The 27,506-nt window shown below is 39.8% G+C and overlaps 1 protein-coding gene across 1 annotated transcript in view; it reads right to left on the bottom strand.

The window, feature by feature from the left end:
• Positions 1–1,069: 1,069 nt before the first annotated feature.
• The window catches only part of ak5 (adenylate kinase 5), a 42,553-nt gene continuing 16,116 nt past the window's right edge, over positions 1,070–27,506 (bottom strand). Inside the window, exons 6-14 of the mRNA XM_068340662.1 lie at positions 26,116–26,307; positions 19,257–19,347; positions 15,613–15,686; positions 11,707–11,749; positions 10,938–10,982; positions 7,106–7,269; positions 4,821–4,937; positions 4,323–4,511; positions 1,070–1,724 (exon numbers count right to left, since the gene is read on the bottom strand). Of these exons, the coding sequence (XP_068196763.1) occupies positions 1,659–1,724; positions 4,323–4,511; positions 4,821–4,937; positions 7,106–7,269; positions 10,938–10,982; positions 11,707–11,749; positions 15,613–15,686; positions 19,257–19,347; positions 26,116–26,307 (981 nt within the window). The 3' untranslated portion in view covers positions 1,070–1,658. The remainder of the gene's footprint in view (positions 1,725–4,322; positions 4,512–4,820; positions 4,938–7,105; positions 7,270–10,937; positions 10,983–11,706; positions 11,750–15,612; positions 15,687–19,256; positions 19,348–26,115; positions 26,308–27,506) is intronic.

Raw genomic sequence — 27,506 nt, 5'->3', positions numbered from 1 at the left:
ATCCCACTGGGGGGTCAGGCCAACCTGGCCTCTATTTCTATTTGAACTGCACGGGTCCTGATGCTGGCTTTCACCGGAACGCTGACATTTTTCTTTCCATTGCTTTGATGGCGGTAACCTTTCAGTGAAATGGGTCAGCTGGTCCCGCTGGGAACGCAGACTGTCAGGTCCACCAGCACGTTAGCAAAAACTCTTTTCGCTTATGTAGCAAAGTCATGAAGGCGTCAGCATTGTGGGAAACAGGCCTCACTTTAATTGGGTCACCTCAGACTCTGACTGTCAGATGGAATAACCGTCTTAGAGGACATGAATCATCACATGAAAGGGTTAAACGGAATTTTATTATAGATGTGTGTGTGACTCGAGTTGAAAAAAGGGTAAAAAAGCAATTTTCCTAATTTTCCCTAGGATTAATAAAGCATTATTATCACTAACGGTTTAGTGAAGCGCCACCTAGTGGAGATGTGTGAAAATTGTAAGAGTTTGGTGCCTCCATTAACACCATTAAATGTAAAATGTGAGCCAAGTTAAAAATACAACTCACTTAAATTCAAATAAACTCAATGTGACACCAAATATGTACTTATTTTAGAAACAAAGAACCTTTTAAATGCTGTAATTCACCAGAAAATAACACATAATTATTCATGCAATGATCAATGCATTAAGTGGCATTAAGTAATTAGTCAATTCTAAAAAGTAAAATCCTTCACATGTAAATAAAAGGCGCTGACAAAACATTTCATATAGATTTGTTGTAATTACAGCTGTGCAGGACTAATGACTGAATCTGATCTGGTGTTTTTTTTATGTCTGCAAAAGGAAATGTCACAATTATTCCCCCTGAATGGACAACTGCTCAGTCATCACCTCTTCTTTTGCCCCCCCCCCCTTTAGATTATTTTGTTCATTCTTCTCCTGTACATTAAAGCTGTGTTTCATTTGATTGGTCTCTCCTCTTTCCATTTGACGCTTTTGTTCCAAAGCTAACCAGCAGGTGGCGCTGTCGGCACAGCTGATTTCCTGTCCTCACAACATACCAAACACAAAACCTCAGACACCATTTAGCAAATGCACCAGCTTTATTTGGATGTTCAATACCAGATTCACAAGTTGTACGATGAGCTTGGAAACAAACAAAAAAAAGCATTATTCTTTTATACTTTGAATTTTTTTTTTTTGTTTGGTTTTAATTTAATGCACAAAAGGCAGTTAAGCTTGATTGTAATTCTTGCATGCTTGTTACAATATAAAACACGACGCTGTGCATGAGAGCGTGACTGTACACCGGCAGGAATCCTCGCTCTGCTCCTCTGCAGGGAAATTTCACATTCGACTGGAAACATGCTCTCAGTCACGGGGGGGGGGTATTTGTCAGTACAGCGATCTGCCTCCATCTGGCAGTTGGCAGCATGTATTCAACTTGATGTAAGTGAGAGAGACAATGTGAAGCAGGATTTGACAGGCAGGCGCTTTGTCGCTGTCGTAAGCAGAAAAAAAGGTTTCGCTGCTGGGGGGGGGGGGGTCAGAGGGGACATGCATACCAGTGGAGATCAGGTGGGAATGTATATAGGTGAGTCTCCAGGGAGGGGTGAGGTTGAGAGAGAGAGACCGCCTGCAGGGGGGGGGTGGTGGTGGTGTTGAAGGGTTTGAAGGAATCAGACGGTCTCCATCACCTGGCAGATCTGGGCGAACACCTCGTCTGGTGACCTTTCAGCGTCGATCTGAGGACCGAGACAAACTATCATGTGAACATACACTCAAGGAAAGCAGTGCAGCCCCACCCCCACCCCACCCCCCCCAGCAGGATGATGGGGGTCGGTGTCTGTTCTGGCATTCAAACACCCATCTGTCAACTATCGATGAATAAAGAAAAATAACATCAAACACAAGTCAGGACATTAACATTTGTTTTTAATGACGTGGCGGGCCACATTTGGCCCCCGGGCCGTGAGTTTGACACATGGGGGGGGGGAGAAAAAACTGTAAAAGTGATGTTTTTATGCAAATCACATAATTTATAGAAGACAGAATGCATGACGACCAAGACCGTTGAGTTATTTGAGGAACATATGAAAAAAGTTGTGCGTCATTTTTCTGTAAGTCATCTTCATCATCATCATCATCATCATCATCATCATCATCATCACCACAGCCTGCTGTTGTGACTCCAGCCGATCAGTTCAGAGACTTGATGAACTCTATTAAGTAGTAAGTCTATCTTATATTTAGCGCTGTGTGGAGAACAACAATGTCTGCTAGCTTGCCTTCTCATAACTCAACCCAGCCTTCATTATGTTTCAATAGTCTTTGTGTAATTAGGAAAAATGTCGAAACACACTTATTTACCATTCTTAAAGAAAACAGTCAAATAAAAAGAAAGAAAATCTTGGATCTGTGTCTTTTTATTCAGCTTTGAATAAGAATTAAAGGACTTATTTCCAGACTCGTGGTCCATCCATCTACTGAGAACATGACCTTCTGGGAAAAGAAAACAAATCCAAAGTTTATTTAAATCGACGGAAATAAAGATCCTTGTACTTCAGTTGAAGAAGTGGATTAATGGAGCAGCTGTAGAGGAACAGATTGTACCTCTGCTTCGTTTAATAATGATAAAAAAATCATTTAAAAAAATCATAATCAGAAAACATCAGGATATTACTATAATATAATACATCTACCCAAGGCAGAAAAAGCGTGTGTGTGTGTGTGTGTGTGTGTGTGTATGTGTGTGTGTGTGTGTCATCATCTGTTGTACGTCCTGTGATATTTGTTATTTGTGTAGTTTTGTTAATTCTTTACATAGTTCAATATTACACATTGCTATAGTCTGGTCAGTACTGTCTCTTTAAGAGACAGGTGTGCTGTGAGACCATGTGACCACTGTGACCTGTCATAAGGAAGGAACCACTCACTGAACTCAGTTTTAACCCGTTCTGCAGCCGCTTGGTGAGTCTCTGAGATTCATTGTTGGTTTGTCTGCTTTATGCTGGATCTGTTATGGCGCTTCCTGTTTGTTTGTTTGCTGTAAACAAGGTGACGTTGCATTGCTTTGGAACACTTTAACAGTTTAGCGGCTGATGAAGTTAAAAAGTTGACGACATGCTGAGCTGTGTGACGTGAAGATAACACTCGGACTTGTGTGCTTATCATCCCGTTCGTGTCTGTTATTATTTGGTTTCTTCGGTTTTAAAAAAGTTTGTTGGATTCGAATCGAGTGCTGTACTTCCTGGTTTGCCGCCGGGCATCATGGGAGCCGTGGTCTCTATCGTTGAAAGCCTGAATACACCCCTTACATTGATTATTGGTGAATTATTTATATTTGGATTTCATATAAAGAGGGTCCATATTTTGATGCTTTTTGTGATGAAATGTGGTTTTCTATGTTTAGATAATTGTTGCTTATTATTAACTTTGGGATGTTTTGCATGTAAGTGAAAAAATGCATTTCTCAAGCTTTCAGGTTTATTACCTGCCTCTAGTTCTACTATTTCAACTGCTGCTGCTTTTGAGAAAAGAAACTAAACAAACAGAAGTGGAACTTCTCAGGAATATTCTTGGCACACTGGGTTTCCCTTTCAATAATTTATAAAATATTTTCCCATCAATAATTTAAAAAATCTGAACTAACAGCAGGAGGTGTAGAGTTTTCTTACAGGTAGTCTGTAGTCTACATTGCTGGCTCTTCATATCTACGTATGTTCGTAAGTCAGATGTTTGTATCTTGAGGACTGCCTGCACTACATATAAATTTCTTTCACATAATGCAAAACACAATATTTGATTTATTGTTTCTAGTTCATTTTTCTGCACTGCTTGTACCAGAACTGTGTTGTGTATTAAACTGATCATGCATGTAGGCTGAAACATAAAGAGTAGAGTATAACTTTATTTATCCCTTAAGGAGGTTCCGTCAGGGAAATTAATTAACATAATGTTATAAAATAAAATAAAAAAACATAAATAAAAAATAATGTTAATTTTTTTTTAATTAAAAAATTATATTCCTTTATTTTATTTTTTTAAAGTATTTTTTAAATAAAATAATTTTAAAAAGGTTAAAATAAAAATATAAAAATAAAATAATGTTATAAAATATTTTATTTATAAAATAAATGCAGAAATATTGGGTGTTTCTACTCTTCGGTAAACATTAGGGGCCTATAAAACATGAGGGGTAACATCTTGTGGAGAATATTTCAGCTGGTATTAATAAGTAAAATATTCATCAGTCCTTCAACAGTCGCTTTCAGGTGATCTTGAGTCATAATCCCGTCAGATTATGACTCCACACACCCAAACCCTCGTAGAAGCCCCCGTACCGTGTGCAGGAGGCTCTGGGTCTCGTAATGAGCCGCCACCACCTGGCTGCTGCTGGAGAAGCTCTCCATCCACGCGTTCAGGACGCTGTCGCCGTCCGAGGTGGGGGTGGAGGTGGATCTGCCCCGCAGACGACTGGACATGCTGTCGGCCGAGCACTTCAGCAGCAGCACGGCGTCAGGGGCCCCCACCTGCCAAACGGGACACAAAATGGTCAGCAGGATCCTTTTTTAACCTCACACAAACCTGACTCTGATTTCCATGACATTCCCTTCCTCCACATCCTTTCTTTGTGAGACTGAGTCACATTCGATGACGTTTCACACGGACGTCAGTTCCTGACGCGGCGCAACATCAAACCAGCTTCATTTGAAATTCTCTCCCTCTAAACTTTCACAGTTAACTTTCCATCGACCGTTTCTTTCTTCTTTTATTCACGCCTCTGACCACGGCTCTGGCCGCATCTCCGGGGGGGGGGGGGCAACATCGGAGACTCTGACCTTGGCCTCGTACTCCTCCGCCCGTCTCAGGTCTCTGGGGAAGCCACAGACCACCAGGCCTTTCCCCTGCTGCATGGATGACTCCACAGCGTCGCACAGCAGCTCCAGCAGCGTGTCCTGCAGGACACACACACACACACACACACACACGTGAACTCCAGCATAGGTCAAATCAGGTGCGGAGCCACATTTATTTATTTATTCCAGTCCGACCACTGCGATGCACTTTATTCCTGCATCAATACGCGTAAGGATTTTATTACTATAAACCTTGTTAACTATACAAATCCCTCGGCATCTTGGGTAATATTGATATTTGGCTGATGGTAGAGATGAATCCAAGGATCAGACAAAAGAAATGAAGCAGAGAAAACCTTTAAGGTCGTTTCTGACTCTGATGGATGCAGAATTGTAAATATATATATATATATATTCTCAGTCATACAGTACATTTGTGATCCTATTGAAGTCCAAGGACGTAAACATCGTCAGAAATGATCACTAGTTAAAGTGTGTGCAGAATAATTTCACTGTTTTATCTTTGTTTGTTTGCTTTTTTTGCTCTATTTTCTTCCCAACAAAGGATTACAAAAAAAAAAAGAGGAATTTTAACAAACAAATGAAAGACGAAACAAACAGGTGGTCGAACCAACGAATGAACTAATAAATCAGCAAAACAAATCAAATGTTATGTTTGGTCACCTATCAATAAAATAGATCAAGTTTGTTGTGAAATAGCATTTTTATTAAAAATCATCAAGTTAACTGTTCAACAGGAGTCAAGTAGTGACTAAAACCTACAGGAGTGAATGTTTTTGGTTCTATTCCACCATTGGCTGGCTGTTCTTCCTCTTCCTGCCCCCTCATGATGAAGAGCGACGGGATTACCCCCTCAGAGAACATTAAATTCTACTTTCTGTTTCCAGGCAACAGTCCAGTCAAGTGAAACGCATTTCATCTCTCTTTCACATCAACATCTCCACTGCGATGGATGTGATTTTTGTGTTAAAGTAGATGTTTTAATGTGTTTTAGTTACACACCTAGGGAGGTGCAGTCGAGCAAATCCCACTGTGGGATTATTTATCCTCCATTAAATCAGCATCTCTTTCCATAACTAACTCTAACAGTATACAAGTAAATTGTGGTGCATTAGTGAACCTCATGGGACGTGACCTCAATGTGATATAAGGAGCTTAGACGGCTGAGCTTCGGGTTTCACCACAAAAATGACAGGAAGTTAAGAGTAAATCTGTGCTTAATCCATCACTCGTCAAATATTCTGATTATTACAAGTCTGATCTGTGGACGTGCAGAAAATCTGGGTTTGAATTCACTTCAAGGGGCTCCAAAGCATTTACAAAAATAAACGTTCCTCAGTTGAGCACATAATATTACTAAGACCCAAAAGTCCATTAACTGATTTAATTCAATTGAGTTGCGAAAATTAAACTCACTGCCTGGCAGCCGCTGAAAATTTAGCATTACAATAATTTGTTATTTATATTTTTATGAGAGTAAAGCGTTGCGTTCAGGGATATCAATATTTAATGTGAGTATCTGAAACCGCCAGCTCTTTGCAGTGTTTTTACGTTTCATCGCCGCAGCTCATTTAAAGGTGATGGATTTTCGAGTCGTGTCGAAACTACAGTTAGACGTAGAAAAATGTTCTCCAAATGGATCAACCTGTGAGGGCTTTGAGGGCAATTTTTTGATTTAGACAGCTTTATTAACACTTTGATTATCTCAAAATACCTATATAATATGATGGCAAGAGTATCAAGACGATCTCCGCATCGACCAGAAGAGATCGGATTGATAAAAAAGTATTTGATGCCAAAAGGGAGTCATAGAAACTTTAAAGGAGGTTGTAAATACATACTTTTGTGTATTACTGCAGAAGCAGAATGTTGCCTTCCATTCGTCATCAGGTTGTCCGGGACAACCTGTACTTACTGACTGTTTCTCACGGAGCCCAAGATAAACACGGAGGAGCAGAATTTACTTTACATGGACCACAAATCTGCCCCGACCCTCACTTTAGTTTTTGCTAGGTTGTTTTTTTTTTTTTGTAATTGCACTTTCTATTTTTTTTTCTTAGAAAACTTCCATCTGGATGTTCTCCTACATTCTACCTTGGTGACTTTTATGTTTTGTGCAAAAGTTGTGGCAATGAGTTTCTGCTCTACTGCTTATAGAATAATCGCAGTTATAGCTCAGTGTGGTTGTGTTTCTCACATCACACTCTTTGTAAGAGACACACACACACACACACACACACACACACCTCTGGCAGCTGGTCTCCTCTCTCCAGGACGTCTCTCAGTCGTCTCCCTCGTTGGCTCTGAGCCTGCAGCTCGGAGCTCAGCAGGCCCCCCAGGGCCACGCCTCGCAGGCCGAAGCGCTCCTCCAGTCGCTCGCACTGCAGGGACTTCCCCGAGGCGGGGCCACCTGAGAGCACACACACACACACACACACACACACACAATGAGTAGCTGCATTCCCAATAATATTCGGTTCATAAAACTCTATTTTAAGCTTTTAAATACATTTTAAAGGAGAAAATCCAAACATTTAAAACCCCATGGATTGTTGAAACGTACTATAAAATTGAAATTAAAATAAATTAAAAAAAAATAAATTAAATTAAAAAATTAAAAATTAAATGTCCTTGAATTGCTGTGGAAAAAAGTAATTAGAAAACACTAAGAGAACCTACCTTTTCCATATTTTCTAAACGTCAGTATGTTCATCAGTGGATTTTCTCATTGCACCAGTACTAGCGCATGTGTACACACACACACACACACACACACACACACACACACACCAATAGATGTCCAGACCTTCCTCACATCACATAAGCATCCTTGAATCCAGTCCCAGTCTCAGGCATCATGTTTATCATCAGATATCAACAAAAACACAAATTCTCATTATTCTCATCCTGCTGGACCTCGTGTCACGGACAGATGAACTCCATTTGAATGACTGTATAATCTACATAATCTGAGCCGTTACTGCATCAGCGCTGCGTCACAACCTCTCTCTGCTGCCAAACCCTGAGAGGAAAAAAAAAAAAATCCAACTGCAAGCAGCACACATCTTAATAAATACAATAACGCAGACACAGCAGGTGGGAAACGTTCTTTTACTGCCCAGCCAACATTTATTGATTCAATTTTTCCTAATTTCTTTCAAAAATATATAAAAATCTATTTCATCTCTTCGCGGCAGTGCTGTGTCGGGAGTTTTTTTAGGTGTTTTATTGCAGAATAAGTTTAATACACAGCCTTGAAGCTGTGTGAACATCCAATAGGAACTGGTTATATATCATCACCAGCCTCAAGCCCAGGAATAAAACGGAGGATGTGGCCCCCGCCAATCAGAATTCTCCTCAGAAACAAACTCCCTCATCCCCGTCTCCTAGTGACAGCTGGGGAAAGGTATTCCAGCAGAGAGTGTGTGTTTATATATTCATTCATTCAGCACATTTTCACTTCTTTAAATTATTTCACCAGGCTCTAAAAGGCCTTCCTCAGCTGCTTTGGCACCTTTAGCCAGGAAGTAAAATAATGATCCTCAAGGGCTGAAGCCTGACTGTGAACAGCTTGTTAGCAAAGTCAAAACGCAAGGAAGAATTTCTGTGGAGAAATCTCTCCCTCTGATTTATTCAAACTTAAATTACAAAGGTCTTGGCTGTTTTTACCGTATTAGAAGTCACACAGTTACACAATCACCTTTATCCATTTAAGGGGAGTGGGGCATAATGAACACAGACAGAGGTCAGGGGGGGCCCCCCTCGTGAATTTTTTCAGAAAATGGGTCATAGGGAACAAAAGTCTAAGACTACAAACAAGTATTGATAATATCTTTCATTGACCTTCTGATCGGTCTGTCACCACTCCCCCCCCCCCCTCTCAGGATTCACCATTTGTTTATTAATGAGGACTTTAACACAAACTCTACTACAAAACACTGGATTCTTAATTTCCTTCGCTAAAAACCTCGTAGCCAATCAGGAATTGACTTCGCCTATGGCGACGTGGCGAATGGATAGCGCAAGCCCAGCTTATAAAATGTTTGGTTTAAGTGAAGTTCATTAAATTTTAGTAAATCTGTATAGAAATAAGAGCACAGATGACCCAAAAAGCTTCATCACAGTGTTGTTACTGATTAGATGTGATGGATGACTATTCTACAGTAGGAAACACTTCCTTTTGTTACAATAAAATGGTCTGAAGACGTGATCACCTACAGGCGAGATGAGCTTCTGGCTTCCTTTTAATTCAGATACTTCATGTTTATTGAAGATGTGATTTATTAACATTTACATGTATTTATTTAATGTGATCAGCAGCAAAATTAAAACCTGGGGGGGGGGAATAAATGTAAAAATGTTTTCTATCAAAAATCAAGAAAAATCAAATAACTTGTCTGTCATCTACATTGTATGAATGTTAAATGTAATTGTTACCATTCATGGTTATTTGTAGGTAATACCTTCTCTGCAGACTGTTATATATATTATATGCTTCATCACCTTTAAATTATGTTTGCAATTTTCTTGTCAAACTCCCTGAAATTAGTTCACTGCAAATTGATCCCTCTGGCATTGCTTGTTTTTTTTAAATATAATCCATATATAGTCCCCTGTGTCACGGAGCTCCAGTCTGTCAAAAATGTATTAAAAATATCAGTGAGCAACTGTTGCCACGGGTTACAAGCTCCCCCATCATAACTCTATTTTTTTATTGTAAGTCAGTTCCACATAAATTATCCTCCTGCTGCAAATCACTAAATAAATAAAATAAAAAACTGATCATTCTTTCTAATTAAAAATGTATTTGTTAATGATTGAATATATCAATCGGGGGTTTTTTTCTAAGCATTTTTAAAAAATGGCTTCTTAATATAAAGACTCAACGTTTGCAAACCTTTAACGTTTAACATTCAGACTGAGGAGGATTTATTTCTTTGACTGGTCCAGAATTCAATAAAACAGTTGATCTTCCTCCCCGTTCCATCAGCAGGTTCTTCAGGAGCTTCATCTCAACGTAATGATGGAGTCTAAATTTAAAGGTCTGAGCTGAGAAAGTGAGTAGAGTCTGATTTTATTATTATTTTCTAAACTAAAGCCATCAAAAACTCCTCCTTCAACTTTTACTGCCAACAGCTTAGAGAGCAGAAAGGCAGGAGCAACACGATGTTTTAAATGCCAGAGAGATGGATGTTAGACAGCTTCCAGTATGATCACAATCTACTTGTACCTGTAGCTATAGTTGTACTTGTACCTGCACCTGTAACGGCACCCGTACCTCTACTTCTACCTCTAGTTGTAGTGCTATAGTACCTGCAGCCGTGCCCATACCTCTACCTGTACCTCTTCCTGTACCCATACCTCTACCTGTACCTCTACCTGTACCCGTACCTCTACCTGTACCTGTACCTGTACCTGTACCTGTATCTCTACCTGTACCCGTAACTGTACCTCTTCCTGTACCTCTACCTGTACTAGTAACTGTATCTCTTCCTGTATCCGTGTCTCTTCCTGTACCTCTACCTCTACCTGTACCCATACCTCCACCTATACTAGTAACTGTACCTCTTCCTGTACCGATATCTCTACCTGTACCTCTACCTGTACCAGTAACTGTACCTCTTCCTGTACCAATACCTCTACCTGTACCAGTAACTGTACCTATTCCTGTACCTGTACCTCTACCTGTACCAGTAACTGTTTCTCTTCCTGTACCTGTACCTCTTCCTGTACCCATACCTCCACCTATACTAGTAACTGTACCTCTTCCTGTACCGATATCTCTACCTGTACCTCTACCTGTACCAGTAACTGTACCTATTCCTGTACCTGTACCTCTACCTGTACCAGTAACTGTACCTATTCCTGTACCTGTACCTCTACCTGTACCAGTAACTGTTTCTCTTCCTGTACCCGTACCTCCACCTGTACCCATACCTCTACCTCTACCTGTACTCAATCCTTTACCTGTACATCTCCCTGTACCTGCACCCATAATCGTATCTATACCTGCACCTGTACCTTACCTGTACTCGTACTCGTACTTGTACTTGTACCCATACCCGTACTCGTACCTACCCATCATGAAGATGACCTTTGGTTTCTTCCGTTCTGTGCAGTAACCTGTCAGAGGACAGACGGTTAGTTCTACATGTGTCACAGTTCAGCACAGAGATCGCTGCACACAAAACAAACTAATCAGGACTCTAGTTGGAAAATTAGAAAAAGAGTCAAATCCTGAATGTTTGTGAACACGTTTGTAAATAGTGAGAATGTGTGATATATAAAACATCATGGGATGTTCCTGAGCTCCCTGAGTGCTGCATAGTTTACTAATCACAAGGCTTGTTTTCCTCTGATCAAGCAGGTGTCATCTTCCTCTTCCTCCTCCTCCTCCTCCTCCTGTCTCCGCTGCAGGTTCACGTTAGCATAGCAACGTTAGCTGACAAGATAAACATCACGTCTAACAGGCAATAGTGAATGGACAGAAGCGTGCTCCTCCCCTCCACTGCTGAACTGAACCTGTTGGTGCTAATCACTCTGATGACAACACACACACGTGTGTGTGTGTGTGTGTGTGTGTGTGTGTGTGTGTGTGTGTGTGCTCTCACGCAGGGATCCTGCAGGTACCTGGTGATTGTGTGTCACACGTGGCATTTACTCAGATGGAACAATGTGTGTGTGATTAAACACTAAATGGAGCTGCTGCTGGTGTAACGGCGAACAAAAGCCTGGTGATAGATGGGGTGTTGTTTAGTGTGTGTGTGCGTGTGTGTGTGTGTGTGTGTGTGTGTGTTTGGATTGTTTGCAGGCAATCAAGGGAAAACAAGTCGTTTAATCACTTTACCTTCTGTGGTTGCTTCAGCGTTCCCAGTTTCTTCTTCTTCAACCTGTGAAGACAGTTTGAGGTGAACCTTTGTCTTCTGTTTCTGCTCCACTGTGGTTCTCTAACGGTTTGAAACTCAAAGCATCCGTAAAAAAAACAACAACTGTGCGTAAGCAACTTCACACCTTGGATGTACAAAGTGATAAAGAAGACAGAAATAATCTCAGAGCTAAAGACAATCACAAGTTCCAATGTATTTTCTTGCACAAGCAACAGATATAAACACAACTTACTTTGATTCCTTTGGGAAAGTTCACCCCTTAGGCTAATGTTAATTATACACCTGAGGAATAATAAGTTGTAAAATGAAAATATGTGAATTAAGTTGTCAACATTCTGCATTTTTTTTTTTTTGGAAAGGTTTGTGAAATGAATTGAACAGCTGTGGCCTCGAAACCCACGTGTGAGACAAAGACCTCACAGACGCCAACAAAATCCACTTAAACCACTGAAATAAATAAATGAATAAAAAACTTCTGAAAACAATCAATTTTGACATTTACATACACTGTCAGCTCCTGAAAGCGACCTGGTGGGTGTGATTTAGAAGGTGTGTGTGTGTGTGTGTGTGTGTGTGTGTGTCAATATGAAGAAGAAGTGCAGCCCCAGTCAGAAAACACCCAGAATGCAGCGCCTCAGAGCTGTTTTGTGGTGAATAATTGTCGCCACTGTGGGGGAGTGTGTGTGCGGTGCCAAGGACAAGCCAGCTTGTGATGTGGGTACACCAACTGGTCGGATGACTCAAGGCTACCGCACACACACATTACTTCACATGTAATGGAGACAAGATACCAACACAGAAACCATGTTTCTTTTATTTCTGGGATGCTCCTTGTTTGTTTTAAGAGAAGGATTCTTCTGTGCAGACAAAAATAAAAACCCAGTCCTCTATAGTGGAATCAATAAGCAATCAAAGTCCAAATAATCAGAAAAAAAATCCTTCAGATGAGGGATTATTAGTTTGTGTTTGATATAAATGTACATTAAATCTTCTTTTAAAGTGCGGACACATACAAATCATGAATTTCTAGAATATTTTTGCATCATTAATGTAAATTAAACCATCCTAATACAGCCTTGTAAGAACATCGCCCACTATCAGAAGGTTATGGCTCAAACCCCATTGTATGTTATTATATTCTTATAATAATTGACTTCTATTTTTATAGAAAAATGAGCATCATTCATGTTCACCTCAGAACCTTCCAAAAAATATGCAATATAGATGTATTGATCACCAGAAATTGACCTTAAGACGACATGATTGTGAAATCTAGTGATGAAAAGTCAGCAGGGATACGCCCCAGTCCCACACATGGAGGTGAATCCACACCGCATTCGATTCCATCCACACCAGATTTTTCTCTCAAGAAATAATTTTGTGAAAAGAAAGTAATATTTGGAGGGAAATGTCAGTGAGATTTTGCCGCCCAGACACGCAGGAACAGCTTCTCTGCCCTTCAATCCGCCTCATCTTCCACCTGCTATGACTCATCCTGCTAACATTTTCCATCTCCGTGTCACATCGCGGGTCACAAATATGGGATGATGAGGCAGCACAGCGTCTTTGTTCCACCTGACAGAATGTCGCCGCCGGCTGCAGGAGGTGCAGGAACGTACCTGCTGCCGGGGGCGTGTGTTTCTGCTCGCCTCTCACTGGTGTCTTCTAAGGACTCATTTGCATCGTATTAACACGGGAGGTGTTACTTTGGGTCGGACTGGATATGAATAACGCTGGGGGGGGGTCACACTGGTGGATAATGAGGCGCCCTATTACAGGTTCCGGTGGATTATGCACCAAGATTTAGTGTGTGATTTGAGGTATTTGTATTTTACCAAGTAAATCAACGCTACCTTGATTTTTTAAAGTATTACATTATGATGCTGCAGTGACTGTGTATATATGCTGATTTTATATTAAAAACAACCTAATTCACTGATTGCTAATCGATTCTTAAGGTTGGAGCTGAGCAGTGCAAATCTCTATGCTATATTCTCTCACAATGATCATATGTAAATTACCGTTTTTCTCTTTTTATTGTCATTTGCTGCACGAATTAACTTGTGTGCATAAACTGTCTTGTCAAAATAACCTTCATAAAATTATCTGCACAGACGGAAAAAAAAAAAGATAAATAGAATCTTGATCTTGAAAGGATCTGTTACTGAATACTGCGGGTGTTTTTGCTTGTAATGCTAGTTAAAAGATTTTTTTAATTCTTTAAAGTGCAATGAAATACAGATAAATACTGGAAAGCAAGAAAAAAGGATGAATAAGGGTGGGAAATTAAAAAAAAGAAAGAAAGACAATAAACCACTGAGGTACAAGAAAATGAAATCAGACCAACTGACAGCTGAAGAGGGAAACAAACAGGATTCTTAAACAAACAGAAGGGTTGTTAATGTTAAGGGAGCCGAATACGGTAATATAAAGGTTGGAAGATTCAAAAACAAGAAGAGAGAGGAACAAAAATATTTTACTGAACTGCCACTAAATTATTGGTGAGGAAAATAAACTAATAATAGCAAAGAGAGGGATGTGCCCTCCGGTGTCTCTAATTGGACATTGAAAACCAATTATGATCCTCCATCAGGCAGCAAAGGAGGAAATTAATGAAAAAAACCTTTGAGTTGGATAAAATTAGAGGAGAAGCTGACAGAAAGCTGTTTTTATTTGAGTTTATTTATTTAACACAAAATTTGAGGCTTGCGTCTTTTCACTTTTTTTACTGAGCTTTAACTACTTTTACTATTTTTTTAAAACATTTTATGGTGACACAAGAGTTTTAATGGGACATATGATAATAAAACAATGCCAATAAAGCATAAATCGACTGATTAATTGGTTGGGAGAGAGTCGGGGCTCTTCTTCACCGCAGCATCAGGACCACGTGGAGGAACGATGCTCATCGTGTTACACAACACGTCTTCCATCTATACGAACACACACCTCTCTGAATCACCTGGCCTTTGAAAGGAGTTCACTGGTTGCCTTTTTTTTTTTGAAACGATAAATAAAAGAGAGAGAGTGGAAGATGTGGAACGAGGGGATAAGGAGGCGATTTAAAGGATGATTTTGTGTGATGGGATAAGGACATTCCGTAGGTAGGACTATGAGGCTGTTACTAAGTTACTGAAGATGAAAATGCACTCAAAACAAGGTTGTTGCATTATAACGCACTTGTGAGCGGGAGGGGACGTTTGACATTTAGCTCATTCTCTTATCTTTAAAACAGTCGGTGTTGCAGCTGCAGCCGGTGCTGCTGGCTGGTTTGGGGGGAGCGATGGAGGACGTGAAAGGTCAGACTCCAGACATCATTACTGTACATTAATGATGCTTTTATTTAACCAGGAATAACCAGGGATACTGAATCCTGATCCCACCTTTTAAAAATGTGGTCCTAGTTTTACATGTTATAGAGTCGTTGGCTCGGTTAACCCGGGGGCTACTATCGCGTTTTTCTTAATGGCTTGTTCAGTCAAGCGTGATGCTCTGCTTAGTTTAGCTGGAGATAATTAGTCCTATCTGCAGTCACACAGAGACAAAAGAGAAAACAAAAAAATTGATCTTATTCTTTACTGCATAACAATTAGATATGTGATTCCTTTTTAATTATTATGCCACAATGACACCTTAAATAATTTGTTAGTTACTGTGTTGCCTTGGCAACACGTATCCTGCCTCTTGCCCATAGCTGCCTGGGATAGAATCCTATATAACCCAAAACCTCAAAATAAATCAAACGAGGGAAAAAAAACTTGTTTTTTTTCTCTTCTGTGATACAGAAAATACAAAAAAGGTTCAAAAAAAAAAAAAAGAAGAAAATACGTCACCTTCAATATTCCATAAGTCAAAATAAATCTTACCTCATCACACTTGCATGCAATATCAGCCAGGCTGCTGGCTTCACCCAGTAGACTGAGATCCAGCTCACTGGGACCTGAACACAAGAACCATTAGACATGGGAGTCACATTTCATTGGTCTTATTTCATTATAATTTTTTTTTAATTATAATGAATTAACATTTCAGCTAAAGATTTTTGAAACGTGGTTTTAAACAAGTGGACAAATCCTCAAATATAAGACATTGTAAAATAAAATGTATCGTGAGGATTTTATCCTCATTATCAAATAGATTTAGAAATAATTATCCATTTAGGGGTTCAAAATCTGTGTGGATTGAGTTTTTGAATGAACATAACTGGAACGCATCAATTCTCATCATTTGAGACGTACATAGGAGTCCAAAATGTTCCGTGCTTTATTCCTTCAGCAGATCGTCACAACTATAGTAACGATTCTTAAACCATCCGACCAATACAACCAACATAAACTATCCACAACTTGTGGTTCATTACGTGTCGTGACAACTTGAACTTCCTGTTGTCAGAAAAACTGCTGAGGGTGACAAATTCCAACAGATAGTATCGTCATAACTTTTGCTCGTCGGAAATGGGTCGTGAATAACACCCCCCACCCCACCCCCCACCCCCGGCAGATTTAGTGTTTCTCAGAGATCTGGGTTAGATGCAGCTTTGAAAAACTGCAGAGAGAAATGAATTTTCTCATGCATTTTGTCAAAACTCTTTTTGCTAATAAGATGTGGTGCAGCTGTGACAATCATCCTCGCTTTCCTTCTTCTTGGATTCTGTTAACCTTACACATGCAATGTGACTTCTTTCAGCCAGAATGGTGCACTATCTCTCCATTTCTAAGAGCATTTTTGTTAATGTGATGCTTTTTCTGATGTTGGAAAAAGGGAAGAAAAACTTTTTTATCAAGGTGTAACACTTTTATGCGAGGCCATTCAATCATTATGCCAGTAAGAGCCTGCATGCTTAGAGCCATGTTGATCTGACGAATGCAGCCGTCTATCCACTTGTGGTATGTAAGCATTCACAGGAATACCTTGAAAATCATACATTTGGCTTCTCATCCATGATGGCTTCATATTAGTTAAAAGCGAGATTTCATCTCTTTCTTGCGTTGAATGAGCTTCACTGTTTCATGCAAGCCTCTATTTTCTCCAAATATCTATTTTTATTATGATATAAGTTCACCAACAACATCTTCTTTGGTGTTTCCATGCAGCAGAAAGGAACCAGGGAGATCAATTTAGGTGTCAAGGATCACTGCGAGCCTCGGTCGTAAAACGTGTCTGGATGTTATCACCGAAAGCAGAGAATTTAAAAAGAAGCTGTCGAGTTGTTTTCTCTTTATTATTTGTGCTTCGTATTTTTTACAATTATGATGCCAAAATGTTTTTCCTCATCAACCATGAGTAAAAACACGTGGCCTTGCAGAATGGAGTTGATTTTTCTGTGGATGTATAAACTTCCTGGTTGAGAGGCTGCAACCAAACATTTATGGAAGCCTTTCTAATTTTGGTGAGCAGGTGACCACAAGCTGTTCTCTAATTGGCTGCATAATATATAAGATCATTTAAATTCAGAATTTTATTTGCTTTTTTTTGAATGTGATGTGTGGACCTTTCATAATTATTTAACATCCAGATTTTTCAATACCTGAAGCTTCTCTCCAAAGCTTCTTCAACCCCTCAGTAATCATCACTGCTGTAATGATAATGTTAAGTTCCGCCAGGTAACTTCTGACTTTTTTTTTATTCAACAGCTTTACATCTCCTGTTAAATTCACAGGAAAACGGTTAATTTGATGAAATGACACAAAATCGTGTCACTTCTTGTCCGTGTGGTTTTCAGCCAGCGGTTCTGTCATTCCTGCGTGTTTTGAATAGACGTCGGTTCTCCTCCTGCCTACGCTGTCGCCGTGACTGAGCGTGACGCAGCTCGATAACCCCAGAACATGAAGCGAGTCAGGTTTATCAAAAGCACAAACTGTTCTCTTAAAGCTTCTGAACAGAGACGAGGCCGGTTTCTGCTCTCAAACGGCTTCTTTCACATTGTTTTGAGTCAGTTTCAGCCGTTTCCAACATGATGGAAGCTTCTTCTAAGAACTACTCATGTAATAACTTCACACACATATGCACATAAATACATCCATACATACATACAGGGTGTAATTTGTTGGGGAGGATGGGGGATCATCCCCCCCTCTGGTTTTTTACATCTCTACCTCTGCACTGGTTCCTCCATCAATTAGTTCCTACAGGAGGACAACATTGGTTCCTCCATCAATTAGTTCCTACAGGAGGACAACATTGGTTCCTACATCATTTAGTTCCTACAGGAGGACAACATTGGTTCCTACATCATTTAGTTCCTACAGGAGGACAACATTGGTTCCTACATCATTTAGTTCCTACAGGTAGTCCATCGTCTACTTTGCTGCTCTAACTTTAACCTGACCTGAATTGTCTTCAGTCTCCATGTTGGTGAACGTCTCCATGAACAGAAATGCATTGTGGGTTTGTTTCTAACTCCGAAGTTCAGAGATGTGGAGAAAAGACAACCCCCCCCCCACCACTGGTATGCACCCTGCATACATACATACATACAGTATATATACAGGCATAAATATAAATATCCATACAAACATTCTATATATACTCTAAATATATATGAAATCGAAGGATTTTTGGTCAGTCAGGAATGTGAATCCTGAGTATTCACCACATCACCAGGTCCCACATTAACCATATAGTCAGTGATGCTATCTGACTGATTAAAGACTAACTCTAACCTTATTAATTCACCAGTTCTCACAAAGCATCTCTAACCCCGTTTCACCGGTTGCTATGCCAACTAGCAGTGTGCTGGTGGGTGATGCTTTTGATTTTTCTTTTTGCGTGTGTGTGTGTGTGTGTGTGTGTGTGTGTGTGTTTAGTTAACACATGTATCAGTAGCACTTAAAAAACTGCTTCCATCTCCCTCCATTGTTTGACCTGGAGCTGCAGTAAAAACTGCATCCTGTCACTTTAGACATAAAAGGATGAGTAACTCCTATAAAACCTTGCTATAATTTAACCTAATAAAAATTACAAAGTTACAAAAGTACTCAGATATTTTCGTTTGAGTAAAAGTACCCTGAAGTACTCGGGATGCAGATCAACCTTTCTTCAGAATGTTCATGTTGGCGTATTAGAATTGTTAATGTCTTAAAATAACAGATCCTCATCCTCAAACTGATGGTTGCAATATTTTCTTAGGTAAATGTACAGATACATGCAGTGATTCTGACTCCAGATTCTGTTTTTGAGGAAAGAGTAAGATGCATTTGTCTATAAATCAAAATTATTGATGAAAAAAATGTGGCCTTTTTTCCTAAATATTATTCAAACCAGCTTTATTATTCATTAAAGAACTTTATTGTGTCTACAGGTGTCATTTATCTATGATGCAACAACATTTTATACTAATTTCTGCACAATAAGATTATTTTTATAACCATAATGTAAATATTGAGGGTGGATTGATTCAAGAAAAAAATTGTAAAATGGAACAAATGTTTCTCTGGTCACGACAGTCTGCAGACTAATTTTATCTCCTATCGTTCTACATAGTGTATATTGAGCTCTGTTTCCATCCTACCGGCTGCAGGCTCTTGGGATGGAAGCAGCTTGTTGTCCAGAGTCATGCTGATATCACAGAAGACCTCCTCTTCATCTCGATCGGCATCCAACTGAAAGGGCAAAAACAAGAATCACTCATGTCATTCATTCATGCATGTGATGCAGAAAAGCTTATTCCCGCCTCTCACCGACCCGGGAGTCACCCTCAGTCTGTTTCCTCTCCATCACCATCATCATCATCATCCAGGCTGAGTCTCAAAATAAGACCTGACCTGTGACGCTGGGACCCACCTCCTGTGGTGATTTAGGATTCACCACACATAGAATCTAACAGTGGATTAGTCCACCTCCCTTTGGTCTCAGTTGGTCTCGCTTGGTTTTACATTATTCATCTTCCTTTGCACATAAAGAATTCACAAACTGATCAAGAGGAATCTGCTTTTGGAATGAAATGGAAGCTGGTTTGTCCTCTGCTCCAATCAGCTCTCAGGAAGCTCAAAGGCATGAAGAAGAGTAGATAAAACAGACTTCAGGTGGTGTCAGCAGAACTTCTTACTGGGTCACTAATCATCTCTAAATGACGAACTGAACGAAGTGAGTCAGGCAAAAGGTAAACTAAGGATGGCAGCGGCAACAACAACTAACAAACCAGCTTCTTTCTGGAGTTTCCATGGCAACAACCTAAAAAAGATGTGTCTGCTGTGTGGGAGAGTCCCTTCAGCCCATGACGGTTCTGCTGGTCCTCCTGCAGAACGGGAACTGAGGATTCCCCATTAAAAACCCATCAGAGGCACTGGGACCCCCCCCCCCCAGCATCTGCTGACATCAGCAGGTAAAGCTCCTGTTTGGACGATGCAGGTGATTCAGAGTCCAAGAAAAACTGTTTTTTAAAGGCTGATCACTTTTCAAAAGGTGATCAATGACTGAATGGGTTCAACTGTCTCAAAGTTACTACTTGCCACACTGCAGCAGTACATGCTGTTTGATCGAAGCTGTCTTACTGCATTGGGAGTGATATCTAATGCCTGTGTGGAGCTGGCGACTCATCCAGGGTCAACCCTGCTCTCATTTACGGTTAGCTGGAATAGGCTCCAGTGTGACCCCTGACCTGTAAGTCGTCTACAAGAAAGCGAGTGCATTAATTTATTCATGCTAGGCAAGATTGTCCTGCTGCTGGTTTTCTGATCACTGGTGTTTTCTTAGTGATTTAATGAACACAATTCATTTATTTGATGTGCTGCAAATTAGCTGTATGTGTGGATGTATGCATGGATGTATGTATGAATATGTACATATGTTTGTACGTATGCAGGGTGCGATTTGTCAAAAAAAAAAAAAGAGGGTAGAGTATAACTTTATTTATCCCTTAAGGAAGTTCCATTATGGAAATTAATTAAACTACTTTAAATTAATTCAAAATTAATTTACTTAATTAATCGAATTAATTTTATTAAGTAAATCAATTAATTTTAATTGATTTACTTAATTAAAATTATTATTATAATTAGAGTAGATAAATGGTAGACTCTGAGCCTTAATTCTGATTGGTTGAAACATTTAATTTTCTGTGTAAGCCAGGATGTGGAAGATGATGATGATGATAAAGGGGGTGTAATTAGGCTTCAGGACCATGGCTAAGGGCCGATTACGCCAATATGCTAGGGGAATTAGCCTAATGCTAACATTCTGTAAAATGTATTAACACCCCTATATATTCAGATTTTACGTGTCATGTTAAGACGACTCAGAATTGATCTGCTAGGAACCAAATGATGTAGGAACCAATGTTGGTCGGGTCGGGTTCCTGCTGGGAGCATTAACAGTTTTTTTGACCACTAAACTCTGAATGTTTTGAATGCGGCCTGGAAGTGACTCCAGCATCGACCCGTCAGCCAAACCCGAAGTGACATTAACAGTTATTCCTTATTATTACTCATTTCTGCTGAATCGTTCACTACTTGCAGCTTGTAATGTGCAGAATACCATTTTCTTTTTTGGGATGAATTTGTGTTCAGTCTCTCAGCAAATTTAGCAAACGTGAAATTTTTATATTCTAATATATAAGTTGCACATGAATATAAGTTGCAGGATCAGCCAAACCATCGAAAATAGGGAGATTTGTAGTCCAGAAAATCCGGTGTGTCAGAATTATTGCATGTATCTGTACGTGATGTTAATGAAAAGTATCTGTCTGAGGTTGTTGGTGAAGACGGGGGACTGATCCATCAGCTCTGAGGAGACTTTGATCAAAAGAGGCAGATGAATAGGACAAACGTTCAGCTTTCATTCAGCAGCTCATCCTGGACTTTGAAGCTCTTTTCAGAAACATGTTTGGTGTTCACACCGGAAATATGATTAATGGTGAAATATAATGAGTTCAAATAAATAAACCAAAACTTTGAGGGTCTCCTGTGCATCATCACAACAAACAAACAAACAAACATAATTATTTTTATCTTCGGTAAGATCTCACGTCGTGACTCCTTGAGGAGGACGGATGAAACAGAGATGAGAGAATAACAGATAAAAATAGACGTTTCAGACTCAAGAATCGGTACATTCGTTTGCTGTGATTTAGTATTCCTAATAAATTTTACGTTGCTAGGATCTGATTCATGTTCCAGAGGTAATAAAATAAAACGTTATCATCCCAGGTAAAACAGGATACCAAGAAAGACATGAGTAGGATATGTTTGTTTTTATCTCCAGGAGCGTCTAACAGCATGTGGGAAGGGAGCTGGAGCAGAATATTTAATTACACCGTTCCTTCTTCCTACAGTGACAGGATGACTTCAGTTGATGCTGCAATAGTCTATTATCTCTATCCTGCTGCTCTCTCCTGTTAGGCTTCAATGTGTGTGTGTATGTGTGTGTGTGTGTGTGTGTTTGTCAAGCCACATCCTACGTGAAAACACGAATCTTTTTTTTTTTTAAAGCAAAATATTGTCACATTTCAGATGAAGATCACAAGTCCCAGATTTGCGTGTCAAAATGTTACAAGAACGACAGATAAATAAATAACAATCAATAAACAATCAATAAACGTGTAAGAATGACTCCACATTTCCAGCCGCGATGACGTGGCGTGAGTGAATTCTCTTCCTTCTTGCTATATTCAAGAAGACTTTTTTAAAAATGAAGGGTCCATTTTTTTTTTTTAAAAGCTTTCCCGAACAAAAGCAATTACACCTCAGAGGATTTTACGTTCATTAGTGGGAAAAAAAACAACTACTGAGTTCTACTTCTGGGACAATTACTGAGGAGCAGGAGCAACTCATCCAATTAGAAGCTAATCTCATCTTTAAAGTCTATTTTTGTTCTCAGACCAGATCTGAAATTAGAAACAGACATGAATGTCAGCAACAATATTTTTTTAATGTTTTTTTTTTGTTTTGTTTTTTACAATTCATGAGAAAACAGTTCCAGCTTGACAATAGAACTGAACAAAAGAGGGAGATTAATTCAATACTTCTACTTCAGATGAAGGGATGAGACAGAAATCAAACCAGTACAATAAGATGACGCTGAATATCAAGTAGAATAAGAGGGAAGCTGCGTGTTCACATCCAATCCTCTGTGGTTCATTAATAAATAAGACCCACACAAGATGTATTTCTACTTCCACTACTACCGTCATAAAGCCTGGAGTTTATTTTCTATTTCTTTTGCATGTACTGAATAAACATTAGTGATGCTGTTCATTTATTCAGCACAGAGAGAGACGCTCCTGTTAGAATGCACACGTGGGCAAATGAGGCATCAACTGCAAACAGACAGGAAATCAATGAAGAATTAACACAATGGACCTCAGGGGGTGTGTGTGTGTGTGGGGGGGGGGGATTTATGACTAATAATCCTTTACTCAGCTGTACGGGTTCGTCTGTTAATGTTAATCTGCTCTGGATTTACCACCGGAAGCTGGTTTTAGGCTCACGTGTGATGAAAGACGTCTTTATATGAACTGCGTTCTCTCCATACGTCGGCTGAGAGTCTAGACGGGGAAGAAATCTCACAATTTTTATTAAAAAACCAAGTGTTCAGAGCGGACAAAGCATCTCATTAAGATTTCTTTGGAGGGTTCTTCAGAGTTTTCTGACCCCCCCCCCACCTCCCACCCCCCACCCCCTTTCTGTGTCACCATGCTTTCCATTATGGGGTTTAGACAGAGAAGAAGTGGAGGGCAGCGACAACCTGTTAATGCCTCCTGAATGGGGGCGAACCCAGGAGGACCGATCCTTTGACTCTGAACACGCTTAAAAGGTTAAAATAACTTCTTTTTTCACACACGTGATAAGAGGAGGAAATGAGTGTCACCCAAAGGTGTTAAAGGTGTCATATTGCACCGAATCGATGCACCTGGGATTGTTGTCTGACCTGTGCTGCTGCCTGCTCACATAACAAGCCTTGGCTTCTCTCTCTTCCTCTCAAATCCACACCCCCCCCCCCAAATTTTTTAAGATGCAATACAGTTTTACCTCTACTAACCAAATGAATTGGTTCCAAAAGAAATTAAGTAAGTAGAATAAATTACGTAAGTAGAGACGTGTTTTCCATGCAAATGCCCTAATCCGTTCCAAGCCCCCCCAAAATTCAGACAGAAAATGTTTTATAAAGTATAAAAAATGCAGAGCAGCCATAAGAATGTTGCGTTCAGGGAGCTGTGGGAGCTTCGAATATCCGACCATACTGGATTTTTTCCTTTCGTAAGTCGAAATTTCTTTCGTAACTAGAGGCAATACTTTCCTGTTGAGGCGTTTCGTAAGTAGAACATTTGGTCTGCAGAGACATTTGTCAGCAGAGGAACCGCTGTATAAGAAGCACTGTTGGTTTCAGAGAATTAAAGGCTTTTATGTGTGAATTATAGTGCAGGAAACAGTGTATTCCCCTTTTCTCCCTCTTATTATCCCCAAAAATTGCATTATTGCATTGAAAACGTTGCTGAGATCTGTCAAAAGGCTTGTTTGCTCTTGTGTGTTTTTATTTTAGAGCGCAGCATTATGAAAGGATTCCAACAGAGGAAAACCTTTCCAGCAGTCCTTCCCTTCGGGGCGCTGCCATTACGCCGCTCTCCTGGAAGCCAGCAGACTGTAATACAGCAGTAATTACACCTCGCAGAGAGGCTGGCCGGCCACAGTCGCCTTTCAATTGTTTGTCAAATGACGGCGGTTTGGATCCAAACTCCAAATCACCTCTGCGGTTCTAAATACCGTAGATGTATTCTTAAACAACGTTAGCCAAGCGGAAAAAAACAAGAAGCAAATAAATTCTGAAGCAGAAACGAGAGGAAGAGGGAAGCGAACTAGAATGCAATAAACAGAATGGGGAAGAAAAATTTGACATTCCAGGGAAAAGTCAGTTTTTCCAATAAAAATACAGACATGGACTCCATCCCAAATCTCTCACTTTCATAATTTAGTTCAACAAGCATTGAATTGACTTTCTCCTGAAGGTACGTCTTCCTCTCAGCTTTGCAGCTGAGAGGAAGACGTACCTGTGAGGAAGATGAGGAGTGGGCAGGTGATGCTCATTGGCTGCATCAGCCGATTGTTTCTGTTCGCACCTGCCTCACACACACACACACACACACACACACACACACACCAGCAGTAACTCAAAGCACCGCCGCAGCAAAACGAGACGATGTAATCAACATCCCAGCGGCTCTAATTTACTTCGGAGTCGCCGTCGACTCCTCTGGCTGTCAGGTGTGTGTCGGGAATGGTAATCAACGTCTTTGTTTCACTAAATATTTCTCTTAAGCCCACATCTGTAATTATGTATGCAAAAAAAACCCAGAATAGTCGTGTATATTCTTGATATGTATATAATTATCCACAACAAATGTAGATTTCCCATCCAGACCCCGAGGATAAGGTCTTAAAAATGCAGACAAATAGACAAAAATATTTGTTTCTTCAATATCTGAGAATGAAAACAGTAATAAAAGACCGACATCGGTTTATCATTTGAGTGTTTTCTGATAATTAGTTGTCGAGAAACTTGTTCGATGTTGTGAAATGTTGAAATTTATGCTATTGGATAAACAACAACAAGAACACACCGTGTTAAAATCACCACAATAGACATTGTCACACAACGTCTGATAAAATACGATCGACATTTTAGAAGTAAAACTTCATTCATTCTGCATGTCGTCTAAATTCTGTTTGTGTTTGAAACATTTCTTTTGCTTTTTTTTTTTTTTTTTTGATCAAGATTTCTCTGCAAACCATCTTTTGAAACTCCCGGTTTACTCACACGCTAGACAATAAAACAGTAAAATGTGTTTGTCATGAGGTTTATTGATCAGCTTGGTGTTTATTCGATGTTTACTTGTCTGGTTTTTAGAACTTATACAAAAAGAGAGACATGTTCATAAACCTTGGTGATGCGTTGGACTTGTGGCAGAAAAGAAACTGCATTTTAAAAGGAGAGCTGGACAAAGAAGCAATTTCAAGATTTTTTTTTTCTTTTACATTTCATTTCAAATACTGCAAGATGACCTTTTTGCACTGCTTTCATTGAACTACTACTTAAAATACCTGACAGTTACCATGACACTTTAGTTTTTGGAGCAGATCCTGATGAGACGTACAGCCATGACCTTTTATTCTCTTTGATATCAGTGAAACTGATATATCTTTAATATAATAATACAATATATTATCTTGCTGTTAATGCAGTATACATTATTATATATAAATGATGTTATTAAGACATAAACACATTCATCTGAATCTAATCCACATCCGATAAATCTTTACCGAGGGCAGTGAAAGGATGTAAATCATCCGCTGCAGAATCATTAAATGTGAATATAATTAATGGAGTAGGGAGATAAAATCAAAGCCACATCGACGCGACGCCGAGCGACTCACCGTAACAACGAGGCCCCTCTCCTGGAAGTACTTGACCAGAGGGACGGAGTTCTGCTTGAAGTTGGTCAGGCGGCGGTCGATGGCCTTGGGGTTGTCGTCGGGTCGTCCCTGCTGCTCAGCGCGTTTCTGCAGCCGCTCCTTCAAACGGTGGCTGGTGCAGGCCAGGAACACCACCAGGTCGGGGGTGCAGATCTGCAGGACAGGGGGAACAAAACAGGAAGTGATGTCAAACAGTGAGGTTTCAGTCTGTAGCGCTGTTTAGCTCCGGATCCGAACCAACTCGGGTCCCAAAACCACAAGAAACACAAAAAAAGATTAGATTCTGAAGAAAGATCCAATGACAATTTCAATTTATTTACATTTATATTTATATTCAATTCATATAAATTTAACTGGATTAAATTAAATTAAGGATTTAAGACTGACACAATGAAAATAGCCAGTAACTATTTTTCATTTGTAACAATTTAATCTAGGTGGGATTAGCAGCTTGTGAGCGGGATGGCGCCTTGCTCAAGGGCGCCTTGGCTGTGCTCCAGAGTTGGGAGGTGTCAGCTCACCTCTGGAGCACTGCCGAGGCGCCTTTGAGCAAGGCACCCCCCTTACAAGCTGCTCATTTGGGCACTCCACAAAGGGGCTGCTGGCCACTCTACCTCCCATTGCATGCTTACAGGCCCCCTCCTGTGTGGTTGTGTGTATTACAGGGACCTGTACACACTAATATGCATATGTGTGATTGATTTACTAACATAATTAACATTTCTTAATTTTCCTTCCGGGATTATAACAGTACATAAAATTAATTTTAAAAAAATTATGGGTCAAACAGAAGAACGAACATACGGATAGAGATTCTTTGCATTGCATTACTACAGTACAAACCATACATATTTACAGAAAACAATCCCATAATATATTTGAAGTCATTGGTTTTATTTATTATTACTAGAAAGTTTTATGCGACAAAATGCAGTCTTTTCTTTGAACATGAAATCAGTTCTGAAGAGCGCTTTAAAAGCCGTAGTGTCCCCTCCTATCTTTGGTGTTTGAGATTATATTTTTAAAAATATTTCTCCTAAGATTTTTGTTGTATTACAAAGTCCAACAGAAAACCATACTATTGAGTAACTATTGAGTAAGTAAAATATAACTAGCAGGAGAACAATCTGTTTTCTTAAAGTGAAACATTTGCAAATGTTTTACGACGCGGGCAGGAAGTAAGTAACCGTCCTCATTCTGACTAAAGGTCAACCAGCTGAGCAGCCAACCTCCAACTGGAACTTTACTGAAGATGAAGATGAAGAATACTTTCATTATTAATCTCCAAATAAAAGTACTGCATGTGCTTTGTTCGTATTCACCTTTTGTCTCCATGTCAGAGGAAATAAACA

This window comes from Antennarius striatus, chromosome 18, assembly GCF_040054535.1.
Source record: "Antennarius striatus isolate MH-2024 chromosome 18, ASM4005453v1, whole genome shotgun sequence".
Lineage (NCBI taxonomy): Eukaryota > Metazoa > Chordata > Actinopteri > Lophiiformes > Antennariidae > Antennarius > Antennarius striatus.
Note: the sequence above shows the minus strand (reverse complement) of the source record. Positions and strands in the feature narration are given on the sequence as shown.